This window comes from Mizuhopecten yessoensis, unplaced genomic scaffold (assembly GCF_002113885.1).
Source record: "Mizuhopecten yessoensis strain PY_sf001 unplaced genomic scaffold, ASM211388v2 scaffold716293, whole genome shotgun sequence".
In the NCBI taxonomy this organism is placed as follows: Eukaryota; Metazoa; Mollusca; class Bivalvia; order Pectinida; family Pectinidae; genus Mizuhopecten; species Mizuhopecten yessoensis.
In genome coordinates, this window is record NW_018480044.1 from 241,142 (window position 1) to 263,647 (window position 22,506).

Genomic DNA, 22,506 nt, shown 5'->3' on the forward strand with positions numbered 1-22,506 from the left:
AGTCAAGCGTGCTCTTGATACAGATTAATTCATCATATTTCTTTGAGGTTTATTTTTTTCTTCATTAGCCTTCAGTATGTTTTCCCAAAAATGGGACTGGCGTGTAACAATTTATTACTGAATCAGTGTTAATAAAGATAGTATATACTGTGTTTTCAATAAAGTGTTTCGTTTTATTAGTTCGATATTTTGACACAACCGTCTCGATTTCACATCCGACTTATGTATACGCATGCGCAATACACGAAGCTGTCTGGCAGACGTGACATAGGTTAAATCCAGCGATCTTCCCTAAATTTCAGAGGCTCTGTAGATACAGAGATGGCAAGACAACAAGTTCTCCATCTAGAACCTTCAAATGAGTTGAGGTTCACAGGTATGGTGCCAGACATGCTGAAATATTACGGCCCACACCCATGCCGCACTAGCTCAAAATCGCGAACTTTCCGACAATATTTTCGTCATACTGTGTTATCCTGTAAAATCGATTCCGAAAGTTGCACGATATAATGGGATTTGTACGGCCTCACTACCCTCCCAATATGTCAAATAAAGTACCTGTGTATGTGTGTTGTTTGTATACCACTTTTACACAGTGATATGATGTGAATTCAAATACTGAAAACGGTAAAAAGCAATTATCATTTGGAACTATTTCAAGCAGTTATTGATATTGACTATCATAACGGGGCATCTCCATCGGTATAAGTGATTCAATAAGCTGTTATTAGCATTTACAAGGTAATCATACAGGGAATACGTTTTTCTTTCCAACATTCTGTCAATGCACGGTTGTAACGCACTAGTTGATGAGTGGTCACTGATGATGAGTCACATTTGTTTGAACAATGGAATTATATTATCTACATGTCAAGTACAGGCTGATAGTGTACCTATTTACTGTAGACCATCAAATCCAATACCGCTAGGTCATATATAGCAAGCATCTTGTAAAACTTTCATATCACCAAAGACCATAAAATGCAAGCTATAGACAAATCGGTTTAGTTGGATTTATAAGGAACAAGTTCATATTCTGTTCCGGCATGTCACAATATAATATAAGTTATAACTCTACCAGAGCTAGACTGGTGTCAGTAAATGACTTCTTTTCATACCTTTCTCTTATGTCTTTCTAAGGAGTGTTTCAACCAAAATCCAGTTCACCCAAGGTTGTTTAATATATTATACTTTTAAAACAATGAACATCAATTTAAACATTTTTGCTGATAAAATACTTACTATTTTATGTTTCACAAACAACTGTGTTGTCGGAGAACTTCATATGGATGCTGTGTGAAAATCTGTTCCACCCTATAAGGGTCTATACAGAAAAAGATATAAAGGAAGAATAAGGAGCAACTTTCATTGAGGCTGTATTAGCCATATACTACTGAACAGGCCCAAAATATCTTTGCTCTAAAAATGTTTTAGATTGAAAAAAAACTATCGTGAAACAACCCAGGATGGACAGGATTGCTATTTCTCGGGAACTGATAGAAGGGATAATGTCAAAACTTTAAAAAAAATGCTTGATCCTCTTATGAGTTACCTACCGTAATTGTGAATGCTTTGAATTTGGGTGTATCAGAAAATAAAATAAAAGAGGGTAATTTTTGATTCTGCATGGCTTAAACTGTAAATATGGTGGAGGTTACATCTAATTTTACCAAAAATATTGAAGATGATGAAATTTGATAGGCATTATCTACCCTATCTCTAGTCGTGCAAAGGATCTAAAAAACAAAAATGGCCACTAGGCAGTCAGTCATCTTGGCTATTTCTTGCTTCAAGCTTAAGGATTATGACGAACAAGGATCATGACAAACTATGGTATACATTATCCCTATAGTCCCTAGCTATACAGGTGTGGCCGCCTTTAATTTAGACAAATCAGAATAACAATATTCACTATAGGCCTATTTGGATTTTGTATTTTTTTCTCACCACTATTTTATCAAACCATTCTTAAAGGTTCCCTGTAGTTGTGCATGGGATGGATCATGATCAGAAATAGCTCCTCAAAGATCATGTTGCCTGGCATGATTTCCATATTGCACCTGTCTATGTACATAGAAAAAAAAGCTACTTATTTGGTTTTGTAATATATTTAATTTATTTCCTATAACTATTAAATTGTACCTTTTTAACCGAAACAAATTCTACTATATATGATGTATCAATTCTTATCACAATGGAATTCTAAGTAAAATGGATTTATACAGAGTTTGTGAAAATTGAAATTCTTTGCGATCAGAAGTCGTCCTAAAACTGCATGTTCTGCAACATCAGCAAAGTGCTTTGACAAGAATATGCTGGTATCTTTTATGACTTGTCGAAGGTGAATTTGGTTGATTGATGATCATGGAGTCAAAATCCTTTTAAAATTCATGAACAGTGCTGGATATATATGGTACCTTAGTGAGTCTATATATATGTCCAAAAGAATGAAAAATTGTTATTTACTTTCAGTGAAGAATGTGCTTGTTTTTTCATTCCCAGGTCCTTTTAATGATGCGGTTACAGCAAATCTGAAGTTAAGTAACCCAGAAGAAAAAAAAGTTTTATTCAAAGTAAAAACAACAGCACCAAAGCGATACTGTGTTCGTCCTAATAGTGGAATAATTGAACCAGGAGCATCTATCACAGTTGCAGGTTTGTATAATGCCATTCATGAATACTCTCAATACTTTTAAATGCTCTAAAACTCCATGTTGTTCTTGTATTATAACTCTGTTCCTTAGCATTGTTGATATTCTATATTACATACTAAAATTCAGTGATATAAAGTCAGACATTTTATTAATGCTGGTGAGTTTTGCCATAATGCACATTATGTTGCTATAAAATTGTACCAGAAGTGTCATGTGTAATTGTATTTAAAATATATTAAGTGTTTGTATTGAATTAAATTTTAATGATTTTACACAACATTTTTTTAAATTTCAGTTATGTTGCAACCATTTGAGTATGACCCCACAGAAAGGAATAAACACAAGTTTATGGTTCAGACCCTTTTTGCACCAGATGGTCCCATTGAAAGCCAAGAAGAACTGGTATGAATTTTCTTTAAATGAATTACAGTGATACTGTAAACATGTTTATTTTATTCCATAATTTTTGCACCAACTCTAATGCTTTATTTTTAAGATGAAACACTATACTTTCAAACTTGTTATGTACAACCTTAAGTTCTTATATTAGATACATCTGCTACCTTTAGACTATTCCCTTTGTAATTAAAATAACCAAACATCCCATGGGGATCAAACGCTATAAGGGTCTGACACTCATGAGGGCTGATTATCATAAGGAACCTTTGGTCCACACTTTGGTTTCTACAAGATAATTGGTAATTAAAGGGATGTACAATATATACTAAAGGATAAGTCTGATGATAACTGATATCAGTGAATAATTAATTAGAATACTGTGCTGTTTTGTTGGTAGTTGGGTTAATATTCATATTATACATGTGTCAGCACAGATTAAGTTTGAAGTTAAATACAATCTGCACATTGCTTTGGTGGGCATATGTTGTTCTGCCCCTGTGGTTATTATGTCTCCCCTTCGAATGAGATATAGTGTTAGTACTGCTTGTCCTTTTACTGGTTCTTCTTATAATGTCTTGTCAGCGCCATAATTTTAAAGATATCTGAAACTTGCAGTATATTTTCATCAACCATAGATGATTTGCAGTGCACTGTCAATATGTCACTGTAACCTTGACCTCAAGATCAAAGGTCAGACAATGCAAGTGCATACTTTTCAGTAAAATCTGGTCGAGGCTGTAACTTTGGAACATCCAGACCAACAAGAGTGATTAATATAAGTTGAAATAACTTGTTTCATAATTGTTGTAAAATAAACAAAGCTTATATTTAAACTTTTGAACCATAAGAAGAGATCTTGATGAATCTTGCAGTATACCTGCATCACCAACAGACAATATTCAGAGCACTGTCACACAGTCATTGTGGCTTTGACCTCAAGGTCAAAGGTCAAATAAATGCAAAGTTTTCAGAAAAATCTTGTCCGAACCAACTGTTAACCAATTAACAATATGCAGTGTTCTGTCTGGTCACTGTGACCTTGATCTCAAGGTCAAAGGTTAAATTACTGAAATAGCTTTTCAGTAACATTTAGCCCATTTTGAAACTTGTAATCTGTTGCAGGTATCTTGATGAATCTTGAAGTTAACATGCATCACCCACTGATCTTACTGTCGTTAGTGGTCACTTAAACTTTAACCTCAAGGTCAAAGGTCAAATAACTGCAGAATTCACTAATCTAAAGCATGCAAATATACATATTGGCTTTTGAGACGTGACTGTTTTCTTGTTCACAAAAAGAAATTCAAGTAGTCGATTTGATTATCATCTAAGATTCCTCCCGTACATATGTTAGTATGTTACACTCATTCATGCCTCAATGTTATTTCATGAAACTTCATGTAAATGTTCAAAATGGCAATGCCTTGTACAAGTTTGCGTTTCGGGTTTCTACGTTTTGTTTTTAGAAAAAACTTTGTCATTACCCCAGCGACCTCATTACTGAACGGGATTTCATGAAACCTTCATACAAGTGTTGAGTATGACAATACCTTGGAACAAGTTTCAGGTTACTGTGCTGCAGGTCAAGGTCACTGTTTTTGTCATTGCTTTAGCGACTTAATTTCCTCTTACACATGTCACAATGTGTGAATGCGAGGGATTCGTATCGCTTGTGATTCCTTGTTATTTATCTGAGAAGTGTTCAGCTTTTCCTTTGTACATTAAATTTCATTTTTTTTAATAGTGGAAGGAGGTCACCCCAGATAATCTGATGGACTCCAAACTGAAGTGTGTGTTCGAAATGCCAGTGGAGAACAATCAGGCTGCCAATCAGTCAAGTGTAAGTCGATTGATCAGAAAATTATATTTTACATATATATTCATTCTTTGTGTTACAGGTTAGTCTGTTGTAATAGTTATCATGAAGAAGTCTCTCTTAGATTATAACAACACATTTCTGTAATACAAATCACTTTATATCCTTGATTTTTTTTTGAAATTTTGCTTCCAGCCACTTATTCATTAAGATTTGAATTCATGACATGAACTGAATACTGACAATTTTTTTATGGATTTTGTCAGGGTTTAAATGTCCTGCAAAGGATCCCATCGAAAAGCGTTCCTGTATTTTTCCTAATTTGTCAGTTGTTGTTGATAAATATTGGGGAAAAACCCAGACTTTCTTTATATGTGGGACTAAAGTTGTTGTAACACTACAAAATTTTCCCAAAATTAGGACAGGGACCATTCACAAATATCAACCTGACAAAAGTCTCGAGTATATATGGTTTCTTTCAGTGTCATGAATTCATAATGCAATTTCATTTGAAAAATAAATATGTTGAGAAATATAAATTATTTACCAAATAGAATTGCATGTTTTGAAAAAGAAGTATGAACAAAATATCTGTATTCCATAAAATGAGGCTAAGTTCGAAAGTTCCTCACTTAAATAACCAACTGTTTCGGCCAGGTGAGCTTATGCTGTACTGCAGTGTCTGTCGTCCGTCCGTCAACTTTTTCTTTTGAACGACTTCTGAAGAACTGTTGGACCTAGGGTCATGATATTTATTCAGTAGGTACCTGGGATGGAGTGCTATAAAGTTCCATCATTAAAATGACCTTGACCTAATTTCAAGGTCACAGCGGTCAAATATGTAAAAAAATTCAAACAACAATATTCTAAGAAGCATTTGGTCTAGAGTCATGGTACTTGGGTATGTTATGTAGACCAGAGGTACGAATCTTTTTCTTTCTTACAGTAATGAGGTCATATGTCAACTTTAAGTGCTAGCCGGAATCAACGGTCAACAAGGGTTAAAAGCTTTAAAATTACAATTTCAAATGTCAACCAACAATATCTTGAGAAGCGTTGAAGAGATGTTAAAATGTCTGGTGTTGTTCTTGTTACCAAATTTGGTCTGAAGTTACCTATATGTCGGTTTCATGTAAGAAAGGAACAGAAGAGCGATACAGGCCCTCTGGGCCTCTTGTTTTAAAGTCATGAAGGATATATGTAAATATATATATTCCTTTAGCTTGTGTTGGTCAAGTACAGTATGTTTTCTGCTAACATTTCATTTAGATACAATAATGCATCGGAAGGATTTTAAGTATGTAAAATTTGCAGGGGACACATATATTACATATATTATATTGTTCTGCCATACAGTACGCTTGCTATAGTATTTTATCGACTATGTGCCTACTTTCTTTGTTGATGTAAGACTACAACCTGCATTTGTTCTTTTACAGGTCAACAAGGATTCTGAAGAGAAGCCAATAAAACCTGTTAAACAAGTTCAGCTAGAGAGCTCTCCGCCAACCAAAGTAATCAAGAACTTACATGTTTGAGTATTTTTACCATGGCTTTGTAAATTTGTACATGAAAATTTGTAACAAAATTTTAGTAATTACATTAAAATGATATTATAAAGCTGAGATTTTGTATAATTTGATAACAAATTTGAATTTTTACAGCTCTTATGCTTGATATATCTGTGTAGACAGGTAACAATTCAGCCTTACTTTCTACATCTTTCTTAACTTAAAACGAGTTACTTTCAACTTAGTCCGAATTATTCTGACGTTTTATCAACTTTTTTCGTATCGGTCTGTCGTCGATTAACGTCAGAACTCCGTCCCTCTATAATATGCGGGAAATATGCGACCCTCGCCTGGAGCGCACTTCAGACTGATATTTTAGAAACAAATCGTCACTTTCACACACATGTCGCACATGAATCGAAAGATCTATTCTTTATGCACAAATGAGCATACATAACATACCTCAAACAACTAATACAATCACTAAAAACATATTTTTTCAAACTTACTCTGTTTTACTCTAGTTTTTTGATAGCCCCGCCTTCCAATGCCACTTGACTGAAATCTCGCCGGCCTACGTCATAACGTTGGGAAATACCTTCGGTAACGCGAGATCTCTTCAAGTCATGTGACATTTCTCATGGCCGAATTTCCATAAAAAACAGGGGTTGGTAAAGAAAACGTTGGAAAGTGCTTTTCGTAATGGTCTTTGAAACATCTTATTGATACCACCTAGTGCATAAAGAATAGATCTTTCGATCCATGTGCGATATATGTGTGAAAGTGACGATTTGTTTCTAAAATATCAGTTTGAAATGCGCTCCGGGCGTGGGTCGCATATTTCCCGCATATTATAGAGGGACGGAGTTCTGACGTTAATTGACGACAGACCGATATGAAAAAAGTCGATAAAACATCAGAATAATTCGGACTACTTTCAACTCTAAAGCCCCTAGGTCCCTTGTTCTGTATCACTATCCAATATGTTTGTCTTTGTCATAGGCAACAAGTCAAGATGCAGAATTACGGAAATCTTTGGAAGATAAACAAAGGTTGGAAAAGGAGGTACAGAGTCTTCGGGACGTAGTTAGTTCTCTAAAGGTAAGTTGATGCTCAGTCTGTTGTATGCTGAAACATTGTATTAAATTCATTTAAAGTTCAAAAACAGAATTCATTCATGATAAGATATTAAAGTCAAGACTGTAAGCCAAAAAAAATTCTTCGCTGGTTTTCAGTTGCATATCTGTAGAGTTATCACCACAAATGTTTATTCCACAGGAAAATGAGGCACGCCTACGGAAGGTTGCGATGTCAGACACTGTGAAGTCTACCCCTGCCCCCGCCCTAGTGTCGTCGTCGTCCTCCCAAGCTCAGGCCCTGAACCTTCCCCCAATTGTCTACCTTATTGCTGCATTTGTGATAGGAATTATCATCAGCAAGTTAATACTGTAGTATAACCTCAACACGCTGAGCGACTTTTAAAAACAAAACTTTTAATGTAATGAAAAATAACAAAATGTGCAAGATTACAAAAAAAAGATTCAGACAAGCTGCATGAAGATGTTTTGATGAACTTTATAGAAGATGTCGTTATCTTTTGTCACCCACGACAGGATATCAAGAAGGTGATGCTGGTCTGAATCATTATAACATGTTAGTCTTACTGTTTGCAAACCCCACTAGCTAGTAAAATGTGAATTTCAGTTTTCAGCTAGATTGCAAAAATTGTTTGTGTTTTAGTGGTTATAAAGAATATGATATATTAGTTACTTACCTAAACACTTTACTATTGTTATCAATAACCCTTCACAATCATTTTGACACTCCTTATGATTTACCAACTAATTCACATTTTTGTGAAGAAAGGGGGTTAAAAATTTACATTGTAATCAGCACTTGATTCACATTTTTTTCATCAGAGAAGATATAAGAAAAATGATCTAGTTATATATCCTTTGGATGACATCAGTGTGTGTTTTGTTTGATTTGTTGAGCCGTCTCACGCCTTGGACCAGATTGGCATGATGACCACCTGGGAGTGGAAGGCTTTAGTTTCATCCTGAAACTGTCGCACAGCAGCAGTGAAGAACAGGGACAGCGGCAGTTCATCTATATTGGTTCAGACTTCGTATAACTTATGGCACTGAATAGATGTGTTCTATAGTTTGTTAATAACTACATTGAAGGACAGGCTGTTAATAGTTTTAGATGACAGTGAGATCTATGGAGTTAAAAATACACTTTTAAGAAGTATATAGAATACTGGCATGGTAAAATGAATAAAAATAAATAACAATGTACTAGAAACAACATTTTGAAATTAAAAAAGTAAAAGTAACAAATATTTTTCAAAAACCCAAATCAGAATTTTGAGAAAAACATTAAATGCCTTCTGAAAACTTGATGATTTTTTTACCGACTGCTGCTGTTGTGTGATGGTTACTATTAGTAATTGCAAATATTTATGTCTTCAACAGCTCCTTATTTATTTTTGCATGCAATACCAACTGTCCATTCAATATGATATGCATCAAATAAACACTTGGTTTACTGCTGTAAACATTTAACTTCCTTAGTGACTTATACCGGTAAATCATATACATTTGTATACAAATTTAAGGCTTAGCTACATTAATTTGTGTTATGTTTGGGAAACTAGAAGTTAGTGACACGAAGTTGCTCTGTAAATATACATATATATATATATATATAATATTAATTGTCTCCTTGATACATGTAGTAAATTCACGAAATAGCAGATGTATCTTTTATTTGCCATCAATTATGGATCCCACTTTGTTGACTTTTTTTTTGTTTCCAGTGTTTTTACTTATATACATGGTCATTATTTGTTGGCGAAATTGACATTAACTCACTACACGTGTATACAATTGACCCATGGTATTTTTAGAGGATCGTGTGGACATTTCTTTGTGCTAATTGGATTTTTTTTTAGTTCTAAACCTTATAATGGTGTTTAATGAAGCCCTTGCTTGTGTCTTATTATACAGGGCATCACTATTGTCCACAAAAGGGAATGAAAGACTCAAGTTCAACACAGGAAACAGTTTCTGTATGTGGTGCTTTCATTAAGGTCTTTTTATAATATTGAATTTTATTCCTACAAACAAGGGTAATATTAAGCGATAATGTTTTCAAAGAACAAAAGAAAAAGAGTTAATTTTCACAACTCACAGTTATCGGCAGCAAATGAATTATCCTGATAGTTGGATTCTATAATCAAAATATGACTGAGAAAAGTAGCTGAACTGGGTTTCTGCAAGATTATCTTGCTCTTCCTTCAGCAATAGAAAATGTTAAAAATAATCAGTGTAATATGTTTAGTCTTTGTATACTGGTGAATAGTGAAATTGTGGAAAACAAGTTTAGGACATTACAGAATTTTCTCCCATTGTAAGTTTCTGCCTGCATCTAGAATCCAGTTTTTACATTGAATGACCATACAAGACATAACAGAGAAGCCACCTGTCAGAAGTGGTCCCTCGCTTTCCTCGAGACACATAGCTTGTGTGTCAGGTGTATCCATACAAATATAAGTGCTGCTTGTTAATGTTGTATATTTAGTATACTCTTGTACAGTACAATATGTTTGTATGTATAACATCTGTACAGGTTTTTTTCTGAAATTTAATATGGTAACTTTTACTAATAAAAAGCAAATTTCATGTTTTTCTTACTAGGTAATAAAACAGATTTAGTGCCAAGTTATTCATTACAGATTGCAACTTAAGTGGTTAATATTTGTAATCGGGAGGAAGAAAAGGATTAAATCATAAACAATGGGTTATGTCCCTTTGTGTGTTTTCAATTTACACTTAACTCCGTGCAATTTAACGTTAGTGCGAGTGCTACGGCTAAGTTATTCTACAGCTAAGTTATTAGCTGTAGTGACGTGTCAGGAAATTTAAAAGGACACCCTTGTATGGAGAAGATATTAAAGCTAGTACCATAGTGTGTGTAGTCTATTTGATATGTGCTAAAATACTGCAATATATGTTACAATTATACAAACACATTTTACATGTCTATGAAGTGAAAGTGCATGATTGTATGGTGTTTTGAATAGTTACGTAGTGTTGAAGTGGAGACTAGTAAATGTGGGTTGGACATTATGATATGTATAATTATTATAAATTTGAGTTGTATAGATTATTTAAATTAGTACTCATTCATGTATGTTACTTAACTTCAACAGATCATAACATTTGTACAATGAGGAGGGTGGTCGTAGATTACTTCATTGTTTTTATTTTTTTGTTTTTTTTGTTAGATTTTGTTTTTGGCTAGCAAACAGTCTAGAAAATGATAAAACTTGTCATTTTGATAAAATTAATATCTACTATACAACAGTATGGTGTATCTCGATTTGAATGTAATGAAGTTTGATTCCCTAAAATATGTCTCACACTTTTGTTGAGAAAATATCTGAAATAAAACTTGTTAAATGGAAATTGTTGTGCATGTTAAACTTTATTATCCTGCTACAGGAAAATCATGTGATGAGATACCTTGTTCCACTCTATTCAGGTGAAACAAGATACAGCAAATGTTTCTTTTATCATGTGACCTTATAGAACAATGTGAGTTTATATTAGATTGCTATAGTTTCCTAGGACTCCTGTCAAACTGGGGGTCACAAGAACTCTCCTGTTAATTTATGTCAACATGCAGTACCCCCATAATGTTACAGGAGGTATATTTCTATTGAATCACAGATTGATTAGCTTTCCTGTTGCCTTGTACATGCTTTTTAGACCTAGTCAATCCAATATGCAGCAAGACCCAATACATTTGGGCCTGACATATTCTATGACCGACTAGAGCGGATCAATACAGTGGTTGTGTGATAAAGTGCGTTTGAAAGGTCACATGATCAGTGGTATCTATGGTGCGTGTGAAGTTGTGTGGAAGTACCTGGATTTGTGCTGTTAGATGTATAATTCTGATATTCCTCATCTAAAATTGATAAAACTAAATACAGTACATACTGTCATTCCCTTTAATACCAAATCTATTTAGGAAATATAAATATGTATGACCAATTCCTGACTTAAAAAGTGATGGTTGGGATTCAACTTTGTTGCCAGTCTCCATATAATACGCATCTCTAAAGTGCCAACTCACTAAGACAAGCGGCTTCTGTATGTCAATATGATAAATGTGTGTAGAATATTTTGGACCATGTATGCTGCAACATAAAGTTTGTTTTCATAGACAGAACGGTACCTTTCAAAATGAAAATGACATGGGATCATCATTTTCATTGAGTTGTTACTTTTTTTATATTTAACATTTAACATAAGGCAATGTAGTGGGATAAATATTACAAATGACATTTTTTCAATGAAAATATATCATTGTTATAGCAAGGAAAATGTTCGTCAAAAATATACAATACTCTGTTATATTTAATTAGCAGATGGAATAAAAAAAAACTGAAGTTGTACAAATTATGAAATGATTGAGTTTATGGAAACCTGGGTCTTTCCTAGAAGGATAAGTCGGACCAATAAACCACACATTATGGGGACATGAAGCCATTGAACCCTACATAACATGGGATCACCAACCCAGTGAATCCAACACATCAGATCACAAGGCCGAGTAAACCCCATACATTAATGGGCTATGGACACCATATATTAAAGGGTCACGTGGCCAGTGTGAGGACCACACAATATGGGTTCAGGTGTCGTGTATATTTCCCCTATTATAGCATCCTTTCTTATGTCTTGCCACTATTTTTTCACGTTATACTTCATTCTGTTCTATTATTTTCACTTGATGATTTCATACGTGTAGGATAATGCCCTTCCAGTGTTTAGTGTTGTGTTAACAGAAACACCCTGATAGTGATTTTATATAGTATATCTAATTTATGTTCATGTTATATGATCATTTAAGTCAATAAAATTCCCATATTCATCACCTCGAACGTGTACGATTATTTATTACATCTGAATGGTTTTTAATTTATACCTTACATAGAAACGACAGCATATTATGTGTAGTACATTAACGCCTTGAAAACAATCTTGGCAAAAAAATGTCACTCAGACTGGCCAAACTAGACCTGATTGATACTTAACGTATTTCTCACCAGGTGATTATGATGTGATATGAATGCGATATACCCGAGGCATTCATTAACTGATTCTTGCGCAGTGGGTCTCATCATTACCAGTGGTATCATCAGCCTTGTATATCTTTGTCATGTGAATCATACGAAAGACTTGCAAACACGTCTATTTCATGGATATGTAAATGATGTGAAACTCCAAACCATTCATCACTACTTTATGAACCAAAAACATCATCTGAAAACATCTTCAGTGTACTAGACGCGAACAATAACACATCGATTTCAAACTCTAGTACTAACAGTGATATTTCGGTTCCCAGTCCCATCGCTACACCATCCCCGAAACCAAAGACGTCTAAACATCCAAGCCATGATAAACCTAAAGTTCGTGTACTTACCATCAATTTTCGAAGCATCAATAATAAACTAGACCAGCTTGAAATCCTGCTAGACACTGCAGACGCCGATGTTATCATAGGCACTGAAACATGGCTGAACGCACAATTGCTTCTTCTGAACTCTGCCCACATCATCGTTATGATGTTTATCGAAATGATAGATTAAACTCAAGTGGGGGTTGCGTTCAAATAGCTATTTGTAAAACATTGTCCAGTTCTGAAGTATACAAGAGTACAACAACTGAAACCATTGGAGTCAAAATTCAATCGAAACATACCTATTCGTAGAACCATTTATTCATGGAAAAAGTCTGACTTGGACAAGTTAAGATCTATGGTGTCCGGTAGGTTCTCCGATTTTCTTCCAGAGAACTTTTTTTCCTCAAAATTTATTTGGGAATTCTTCAAAACATATATTCTCCTCGCCATGGATATATATGTGTTCCTCACAAGTTATCAAGGTCCAAAAACTCTAATCCCTGGATTAATACGGAATTAAGACGCATGATAACACGCAATTCTAAGGCACATAAACAATTCAAAAAATCTAAAAGTCAAAAAGATCGTCAGCGCTATCTACATCTTAGAGCGGAAGCCCAGAAGGCCTCTCGTAAGGCACATCAATCTTATCTTAACAACATTTTAAGCCCATATTTCGTATACAATCCAAAACGTTTTTGGTCATATGTGAAAAGTAGAAAACAAAATTCACATGGTGTCTCTCCATTGCGTGCTGAAGACGGTATTGTTTACAGTGACCCCACAGAAAAGGCTGAAATCCTGAACAGACAGTTTAGGAGTGTATATACTAAGGAGGACAACTCTTGCCTACCAACTTTAGGAACTAGTCCGTATGGGAGCATGTCATCTATCTCAGTCTCTCCAAACGGCGTACTGAAGCTCCTAAATGGACTGGAGCCAAACAAGGCAGATGGTCCTGACTTCATCCAACCACGACTACTTAAGGAACTTTTCTCTAATATTGCACTGCCCCTTTCACGTATCTTCCAACACTCTCTGGACACTGGTGAAGTTTCAGAGGACTGGAATATTTCCCCTGTTTTCAAGAAAGGGGAAAGGAGTAAGGCGGCCAACTACCGCCCAGTTTCCCTGACTGCTGTGTGTTCTAGGAGTAAGGCAGCCAACTAGCGCCCAGTTTCCTTGACTGCTGTGTGTTCTAGGAGTAAGGCGGCCAACTACCGCCCAGTTTCCTTGACTGCTGTGTGTTCTAGGAGTAAGGCGGCCAACTACCGCCCAGTTTCCTTGACTGCTGTGTGTTCTAGGAGTAAGGCAGCCAACTAGCGCCCAGTTTCCTTGACTGCTGTGTGTTCTAGGAGTAAGGCGGCCAACTACCGCCCAGTTTCCTTGACTGCTGTGTGTTCTAGGAGTAAGGCAGCCAACTAGCGCCCAGTTTCCTTGACTGCTGTGTGTTCTAGGAGTAAGGCGGCCAACTACCGCCCAGTTTCCTTGACTGCTGTGTGTTCTAGGAGTAAGGCAGCCAACTAGCGCCCAGTTTCCTTGACTGCTGTGTGTTCTAAAATAATGGAACATACTGTTCACAGCAGCATCATGTGTCACCTAGACCATCATCAGATTCTCACAAATTATCAACATGGATTTAGGAAACATCGTTCATGTGAAACTCAACTTGCCATCACCATTGAGTACTCAGACAGACATAATTCTTTTGGACCTTTCTAAAGCTTTCGATAAAGTTCCTTATAATCGTCTACTGCTAAAACTCAAATATTATGGAATTGAAACTAGCCTCTTCATTGGATTCAGGGCTTTTTATCAAACCGTTCACAACGTGTAGTGCTTGATGGTACCCGATCCTCTTCATGTCCTGTGGACTCTCGAGTACCTCAAGGTACATTGTTAGGTCCCTTGCTATTTTTGATTTTCATTAATGACTTGCCTAATGACATCTCATCCACTGCCCGACTATTTGCGGACGATTGTCTCATCCATCGTACTATTAAAACTCAACAAGACCAACAGAGTCTCAAGCATGACCTATGTACCTTGGAAAAGTGGGAGAAGTCAGATGTCCTTTAATGCTGATAAGTGCTTCACAACACATGTCACTAGGAATATATTACCAATGTCCTATGCTGATACCAGCTCCATGGTCAACCTTTAGGGGTGCTGTCATCAAGTAAATAACTGGGCGTAACGACCTCTCCTCGAATGACCACATTGCAAACGTGACCTCGAAGGCTAATCGGTCGATAGGGTTTATCAGACGTAACTTAAGGAAGTGTAAGCCTGAAATCCAAGCAAACGTCTATTGTGCAATCATACGGCCATCACTGGAGTATGCTGCCCCCATCTGGGATCTCTACCATCACCAGTTAATCAACAAATTGGAACACACTCAACGACGAGCTGCCCGATTTGTCTTTAACGATTACCAGTTTAGGGAACTTGGTGTTGTGACTAGCATGCTGACCAGTCTGGGCTGGGAAACGCTTGAACAAAGACGTGCTAAAGCCAGACTACTTTTGTTCTTTAAGGGTCTTATTGGCCTTGTTGACATTCCTCTATATAAATATGCATCAAAGTCTGACTCTCGAACACGCAACATCAATACTTTCAGGCCCATAACCACAAAAACTGATAACTACAAATTCTCATTCTTTCCTAGAACAGTTACATCATGGAATCTTCTACCCAAAAACCTGAGGATCTGCACATCTTTAGAACAGTTTAGGGCGGTCTTATCTCCCCTTACTGTGCAGATCGTGTCATCATACTAATTGTGATTGTTTAAACTTGTAAATAGTGCCATTGTGGTTTTTATCTGACCTAGTCTGGTCATGCACACACAGGTTCGTCATCATTCCACATCAGGAATTTAAATCTTAACGGGAAGAAGAAGAAGATCTGAAAGCTTGTAACCTTCGCTTTCCGAAAATACCCGTTTTTACGGAATTGGTCCATGAATAAGGTTTTTGAAGACTGTTGAAATTCGCTCTTTGTAACTAGTTAAAACGGGCACATGTACCAAATGTGTCGTCATGGGAAGTTGAACAAGCGGAGCATGAACACACAGCATTTTTCTGAAGTAGTTTGAATACCACTTAAGATGAAACAAAACAATTTCGAGTTCTCTATCTAGAATAGGTGTAAAACGCGAAAGCTACACGATTCATTTTTTTCCCACCGAAAAAATACTAACTTCAACGCGATATACCAGAGGCTCTCATTAACCGATTCTTCCGCAGTTGGCTTCCTCGGAAGTAGACACAGGAGAAATCTATAAAAGTGGCACTCCATAAATCGAGATGTGGTAACACCTAAACAAAAATGTTATGTCACCAAAAACAGCACGACAGGCCACAGTACTTGTCCTCCAAATTCCAGGTATTGCTATCTTCTAGTATTCTATCTCTGCACCTCTGGAATGCCTCATACGTGCCTTATCGTTTTTGAGAGATGAGGTGTGTCGGCACCGATTACCAGGACAAATAAAAGTACTTAGATTTTGATCCAGACACACCTTTGCTACCCAAAATGTTGTGCATGGTGGGGGAACATAATCTAATCCAATATGCTCTGTGCAATTTCCTACCGTAGTTGCAAACCCCCATGGACAGTGTCGGTAATTACGTTGATTTCGCTACCATTACGAACATTTTTCTCAAAAGTTGCTCTACTGCATTGTTTAGAAGTTAAGAGTTGCTTTTATGTAATGAGTGTTATTAAGCAATAAAATGTCCAAATCTAAGAAAAATCAGGCCTCTCAAATTAAAACTGTTTCGTAACATAATCATAGCGTAGGTAACTTAGCGGTTTTGAAACCTGAAATGTCCAATTATTCCTGAAAAATATGTGGGTATTGGGATCTCGGTTTAAAAAAGAAATGCTGTCTCGGCAATGTACTTCAGAAATGTCACGACTGCATGTCGCTTCGATGAAATGTTTGATGTTATTACAACAAAACCTGTAGCATGTGTGATGCATGACGATGAGCCAATGCTATTAACATCTTTCCCGATAACAACAGAACCATGACTTTGTTGCTTTGGCTCGTGTCTGTAAATTTGTGTACATTCAATTAGCCTTCCTTATTAGTTTCGGCTTGGAAGACCACAATCGTGATATTTTCTTCGCCATACTTGGACAGAAATCTAAAATCATAGGCAAAAGAACAATTTAACTTAAACCCAATTGCCCTCTTTAACCCAAACCACAACATCAGCACAGAATTTTTCATGATTTTGTCATTTTACTTCTTAAAGACTCTTTTTTTTTTTTTTTATAAAAACAACAACAAAAAAACACTTCCATTATAGAATACATCTGTTAACTTATTTCGAATATACAGAAATCATATTCTACAGAACGCAATAAAGCTACATTTGAGGAAATCGATCGCACCTAACAGTTATAGCTAAATCAACGTAATAACCGACACTTTTCCCGAGTGTTTGAAACTTCGATAAGAAATGGCACCGTGCACAATAGTATGGGAACCAAAGATATGTCTCGAAGTAAATAAAAGTGCTTTTGCTTGCCTTGGTGATGTCCGTCTCGTTTTGGTGCCGACATTCCTTATCTCTCAAACCGATGTCCCACTTGTGAGGCTATACGCGGTTCAATATGTCATGACAAAATCAAATGCTCTGTACGCGTCACCTCGTGGGTGATACGATAATATTAGTTTGGCCATTTGATGTACAAAAAAAAATCGCACGGCGACGTAATGAGTAGATATAAACTTATATGCTTTAAGGTGTAAGGAGTAAGGAGCAAAAGGGTCGGAGTAAAAAGTAGCCAGTCAGAAAAGGAAAAAATGCCCCTAAAATGATTAACACACTCTTAACCTATTTTAAGTACCTAGTAGAGGTTCCTGGGCAGTATGGGGGAGTATACATGTATATAATAATCAGATTCCAATATGCTTGCATGATATATACACATGCAGAATACCTGTGTCCCTTAATACATTGTCGCATTATACTTAGAATTAACAATAATAGCTTTATCCGCGATGTCAAGAAATACTTCTTGCTTCTGACATTGAGCTTAATCCTGGTCCCTTGCAAAATATAGAAATCACTCATTTCAATGTAAGGTCTGTAAGGAACAAACTTGATATAGTTGATCCTGAGCTGCACTTTAATTACGTTATTTGCTCAATAGAAACTAACACCAGATATTCCCCAATAATGATATTTGCTAGACTCATTTCCAAATGAACCATACAGAAAAGACAGACAAAATAGGATGGGGTGGTGGAGATTTATTATAAAAATATTGTTCAGACTAAAAGAAGATTAGACCTGGAGCATGATGATATCGAACTTATTTGGATAGAAGTGCATACTGGTAATCACAGATGTTTATTAGGGTGTATATAAAGGCCGGAATCTAATGTAGAATACTGGACACAACTTGATATTTTATTGGATAAAGCTGTTGATACATCACTAGACATAATTTTAACAGGTGACATAAATATTGACATGTTAAATCTACATCCTAACTCACATCTTAGCAGAATTTTTATTAAATATAATCTGAACTGTCTAATAAATGAACCGACAAGAATCACTTCTAACAGTTCAACCGCTATAGATATTGTCTTTACTAATAATACTAGAATCATTCAAAATGTACAAGCCCTCAGTGCTGTAGTGACCACTCTCTTATACATAGGTGTTATAAAAAGACTATATTAATGTTTGATAATGCTGATTTTGACAAAATGAACAGATCACTGAGAGCTATTGACTGGATGACACAAGCACAAAATAGTACCTCAGAAGAATTTAACCAAATACTTACAAATAATATTAATCCACAAATAAATAACTATATTCCTTCAAAAATAACTACTATACGTCCAGATGATAAACCATGGGTAAATAATGAAATCAGATTAAAACTATGACAAAAAAATAGGATCCATAGAAAATCAAAATTCACAAATAGTCAATACCACTGGAATAAATATAGAAATATTAGAAATGAAACTATTGAAGTCATAAGGAAAACGAAAAAGGATTATCTTGAGATATCTGAGTGATAAATCCTTACCCCCATCTAAATGGTGGGAAACAGCTAAGTCTGTATCTAGTTTTAATAATAAATCAACTAGCATTTCTCTTTTTGATCATAATGGTAACATCCTATAGATAAAGCTAATACACTAAACGATTAATTTACCTCAATAGCAACATCCTCTTCAATTAGAAAGTATTGACATATCTGAACAAGATGTAATCTACCAACTTAAACTACTAAATGAAAATAAACCAGCAGGGCCTGGTGGAATTATACCTAAAGTAATTAAAAAACTAACGCCCTCAATATCATATCCACTAACATTACTATTTAACAAAAGGATGGAACTTGGACATATCCCTGCATCACGGAAACTTGTTAATGTTAATGCTATATATAAAGGTAAGGGGTCCAAAAATGATGTCAGCAATTATAGGCCAATCTCAATTACATATTGTTTCAGTAAAATTATTGAAAAATCATCTTTAAGTACCTGTATAACTAACTACCTTGTAGCAGAGGAAACTATTTCTGAGCACCAGTCAGGCTTCGACTGTGAATCAATTATTATCGATATATCATATTATTATAAATAACTTAGATATATGTATAGAAGTTAAATTTGTCTTCTGTGATGTAAGTAAAGCTTTTGATAGGGTTTGGCATGACGGTTCAATATATAAATTAGAAACTTATGGAATTAAAGGAAAATTACTGGCATGGTTTAAGAACTACTTGTCCGATATAAAACAAATGGTTATTACAGAAGGACATCAGTCAAATTTTAAATGTATCAGTGCAGGAGGGCCTCAAGGATCTGTCCTTGGTCCATTTCTCCTCCTTCTCTACAGTAACATTGACATTTTTGCAGATTATACCTCCCTCTATAATTTTGTTGATGATAATCCCATTCAAGCAGCAAAAAATATCACTAATGACTTGCAGAATATATGTTCTTTGGGTAAATCTTGGGATATAAAATTTAACGCATCCAAAACTAAAACTATGATCTTCACACGGAAAAAAGAAACTCATCACCCTCCAATCTTCTACTCTAATCAACCACTAACCATAAACATTAAGGTCTTACTTTTAATGAAGATGGTAATGGGGTCAACATATCCAAAACATTTATGATATAACATATACAAGACTTAATATGTTAAGAAGTCTTAAAACCTCACTTGATAGAAATACACTTTACGCTATGTATATACCCTATATTAGACCAATCTTAGAATATGCGAATGTAGTTTGGAATAATTGCACTGAACAATCAACATTATTATTAGAATCAGTCCAACTAGATGCTGCTAGAGTAGTGACAGGGCTTCGTCGAGGTACATCACAACATAAATTGTACAAAGAATTAGGATGGGAAACCTTAGCTGATAGGAGGGGAAAAATAAATAAATTTTAATGTATAAAATATTGCATAATACATCACCAAATTTCCTTAATGATATATATAGTTGATCCTTTTTTAAATGATTTAACAAATGTGAGGTAAAACTGAGAGCTACTTTAATAGTTTCTTACCCTCAACCTTTCGACTTTACAATCAGTTAGACCCAGATATTTTAAATGCTCAATCCCTCCCCAAGTTTAAGAAACTAATTAACATAACAAATAGTATACCAGTTAATGATACTGCATGACCGTGGTAAAAAAAACTCTGGTGAAAGAAAAATCAATATTATACTATGTCAAATTAGAAATAATGCTAGCAACTTAAACTTTGATCTCTTTAATGACCACCTATTATAATCTGCTTCATGTGAATGTGGTTATATACAGGAAACAAGTTATCATTACTTCCTGTGCCAGATACAACAATTACTCTCGGCTCCTCTAGTCAATGATAATCACTCGCACTATACTTTACATACTTCACTAAATGGTTGTAACCAATGTGACAATGAAACCAATAAAAATATCCTAGAGAGTGTCTCAACCTTTATCGTGAACTCAAAAAGATTTATATAACTAGAATTACCTATATCAACTTATATTATAATGTACTAATATTGTAAACATGAACATCAAACATGCTTATGGTTATCAATATCATTAAGCACTTACTATAAACACTGTGAATATGATATACTCACCCCATAGATCAACATGGACTTGTATTTTGTAATTAATAACAAGTAGTTGTAATGTTATATTCTTAACATATTATAATGTGAATATTAATATACTATACAACATTGACATAGCTTATTCATAATATTTAATGTTAATAAGCCTTATATTTAACTACATTGTATCTAGGAGTCACTCTGTGTGGTTTTTGAACTCCCAGGGAGAATTTAGTGAAGGAAGATGTCTAAAACTCACTCATTCCTATAGTGAGGTGAAGCAGTAGCACAGATTGACTTGTGACTATGAGTTATCTCCCCTTTACCATATGACTTGCACATTGATATCTGTTTTGTATATAAGTTGTGTCTTTTTTCAATTTTTCAAAATTATAATATATTTATATGCTGATTTATACAAATGCATGCAGGAGAGAACTGATATAGACATAGCCTGTTGTTCGATCAAATTCATACAACATCATGAATAAAATGTGTTGAAATGAAATGAAATGAAATGAAAGATGCCCCTCCCTGTGGGTGGAGCCAGGAATCACAAAGAGAGAAAAGAAGAAAGATGCCCCTCCCTGTAAGGAGCAGGGCCATGAAGGAGCATGAAAATGGATAAAGGGAGAATGAGGAAAGAATCAAGATATCTGTCACTGATCCCTTCCTGTATGGAGGAATGTACTATAAATGAAGGAGGGACGGATTTATGCAGTACTGTCATTTCATATAGAGCTAAAAGTGATCGGTTTTGTATTCATCAGTGTAATAGCTGCTTAATACATGAGAGATTGCAAATAGATTCTCGAATGGTTGTTTTGGAAACACGAGCTCTAATTAACGTGCTGGGTAAGAAGACACCTTGACCAGTGACGGACAGAACCACCACCCGACCTGGTACTCTACAAATTGAAGTTAGTAACATTGTGAATATGAACTTGAAACGACCCCCCCNTCATACAGTTTGCTGAATTAATTATAGGAACATATTTTCCAGCCACCCCCTCTAAATTATAGTAAGCACATACCCGACGAGGCTATATTATACTACAGGAATTTAAAAAGATTAACCAGTACATTGAAAATATGAATGTGACCGTATGTGATTTATCTATAGGCAGGTTCTGCTTTCTTGAAAAAAAGGTGGTGTCATGCATGTAACATCGCTGTTTTACAGAGTATAAATTTGGGATACCCCTGTGTCCTCGTCTTGATTAGCATAACGTTTTTAATAGACTACTAGTTAAAACTCTTTTATATTCTTTATCAAAATAAAAAAAAGCATTCATATAACCAATTTCAACTTTGTAAACAAACACAAAAGATGTATATATATACCATGAACCATTTATTTGCATCATTTATAATATGCATTGCATTTTTTTGTTATATAAAAGATATTGCCTCGCACCAACAATGGAAATAATATCAAAGAAAATCAAAATGGATAACCTTAATATGTATAGATACGGTACTCTGGAATGTTATAAACTTTCTCACTATTTTAACATGGATTCTCGCCA

General features: G+C 35.2%; 1 protein-coding gene across 1 annotated transcript; it reads left to right on the forward strand.

Moving 5' to 3' along the window:
* Nucleotides 1-221: 221 nt before the first annotated feature.
* LOC110442710 (vesicle-associated membrane protein/synaptobrevin-binding protein-like) lies at nt 222-11,657 on the forward strand. Its single transcript, XM_021486445.1, has 7 exons — nt 222-376; nt 2,503-2,655; nt 2,950-3,056; nt 4,798-4,893; nt 6,309-6,383; nt 7,383-7,481; nt 7,659-11,657. The coding sequence occupies exons 1-7, from the start codon at nt 322-324 to the stop codon at nt 7,830-7,832; spliced, it is 759 nt and encodes a 252-aa protein (XP_021342120.1). The 5' UTR covers nt 222-321; the 3' UTR covers nt 7,833-11,657.
* Nucleotides 11,658-22,506: the final 10,849 nt, after the last annotated feature.

Bases quoted from the DNA above. Each gene is read 5' to 3' on its own strand.
- LOC110442710 (XM_021486445.1), top strand. From the start codon at position 322: ATGGCAAGACAACAAGTTCTCCATCTAGAACCTTCAAATGAGTTGAGG. The intron at 4,894-6,308 runs GTAAGTCGATTG...GTTCTTTTACAG, and splicing joins AGGCTGCCAATCAGTCAAGT to GTCAACAAGGATTCTGAAGA. The intron at 7,482-7,658 runs GTAAGTTGATGC...TTTATTCCACAG, and splicing joins ACGTAGTTAGTTCTCTAAAG to GAAAATGAGGCACGCCTACG.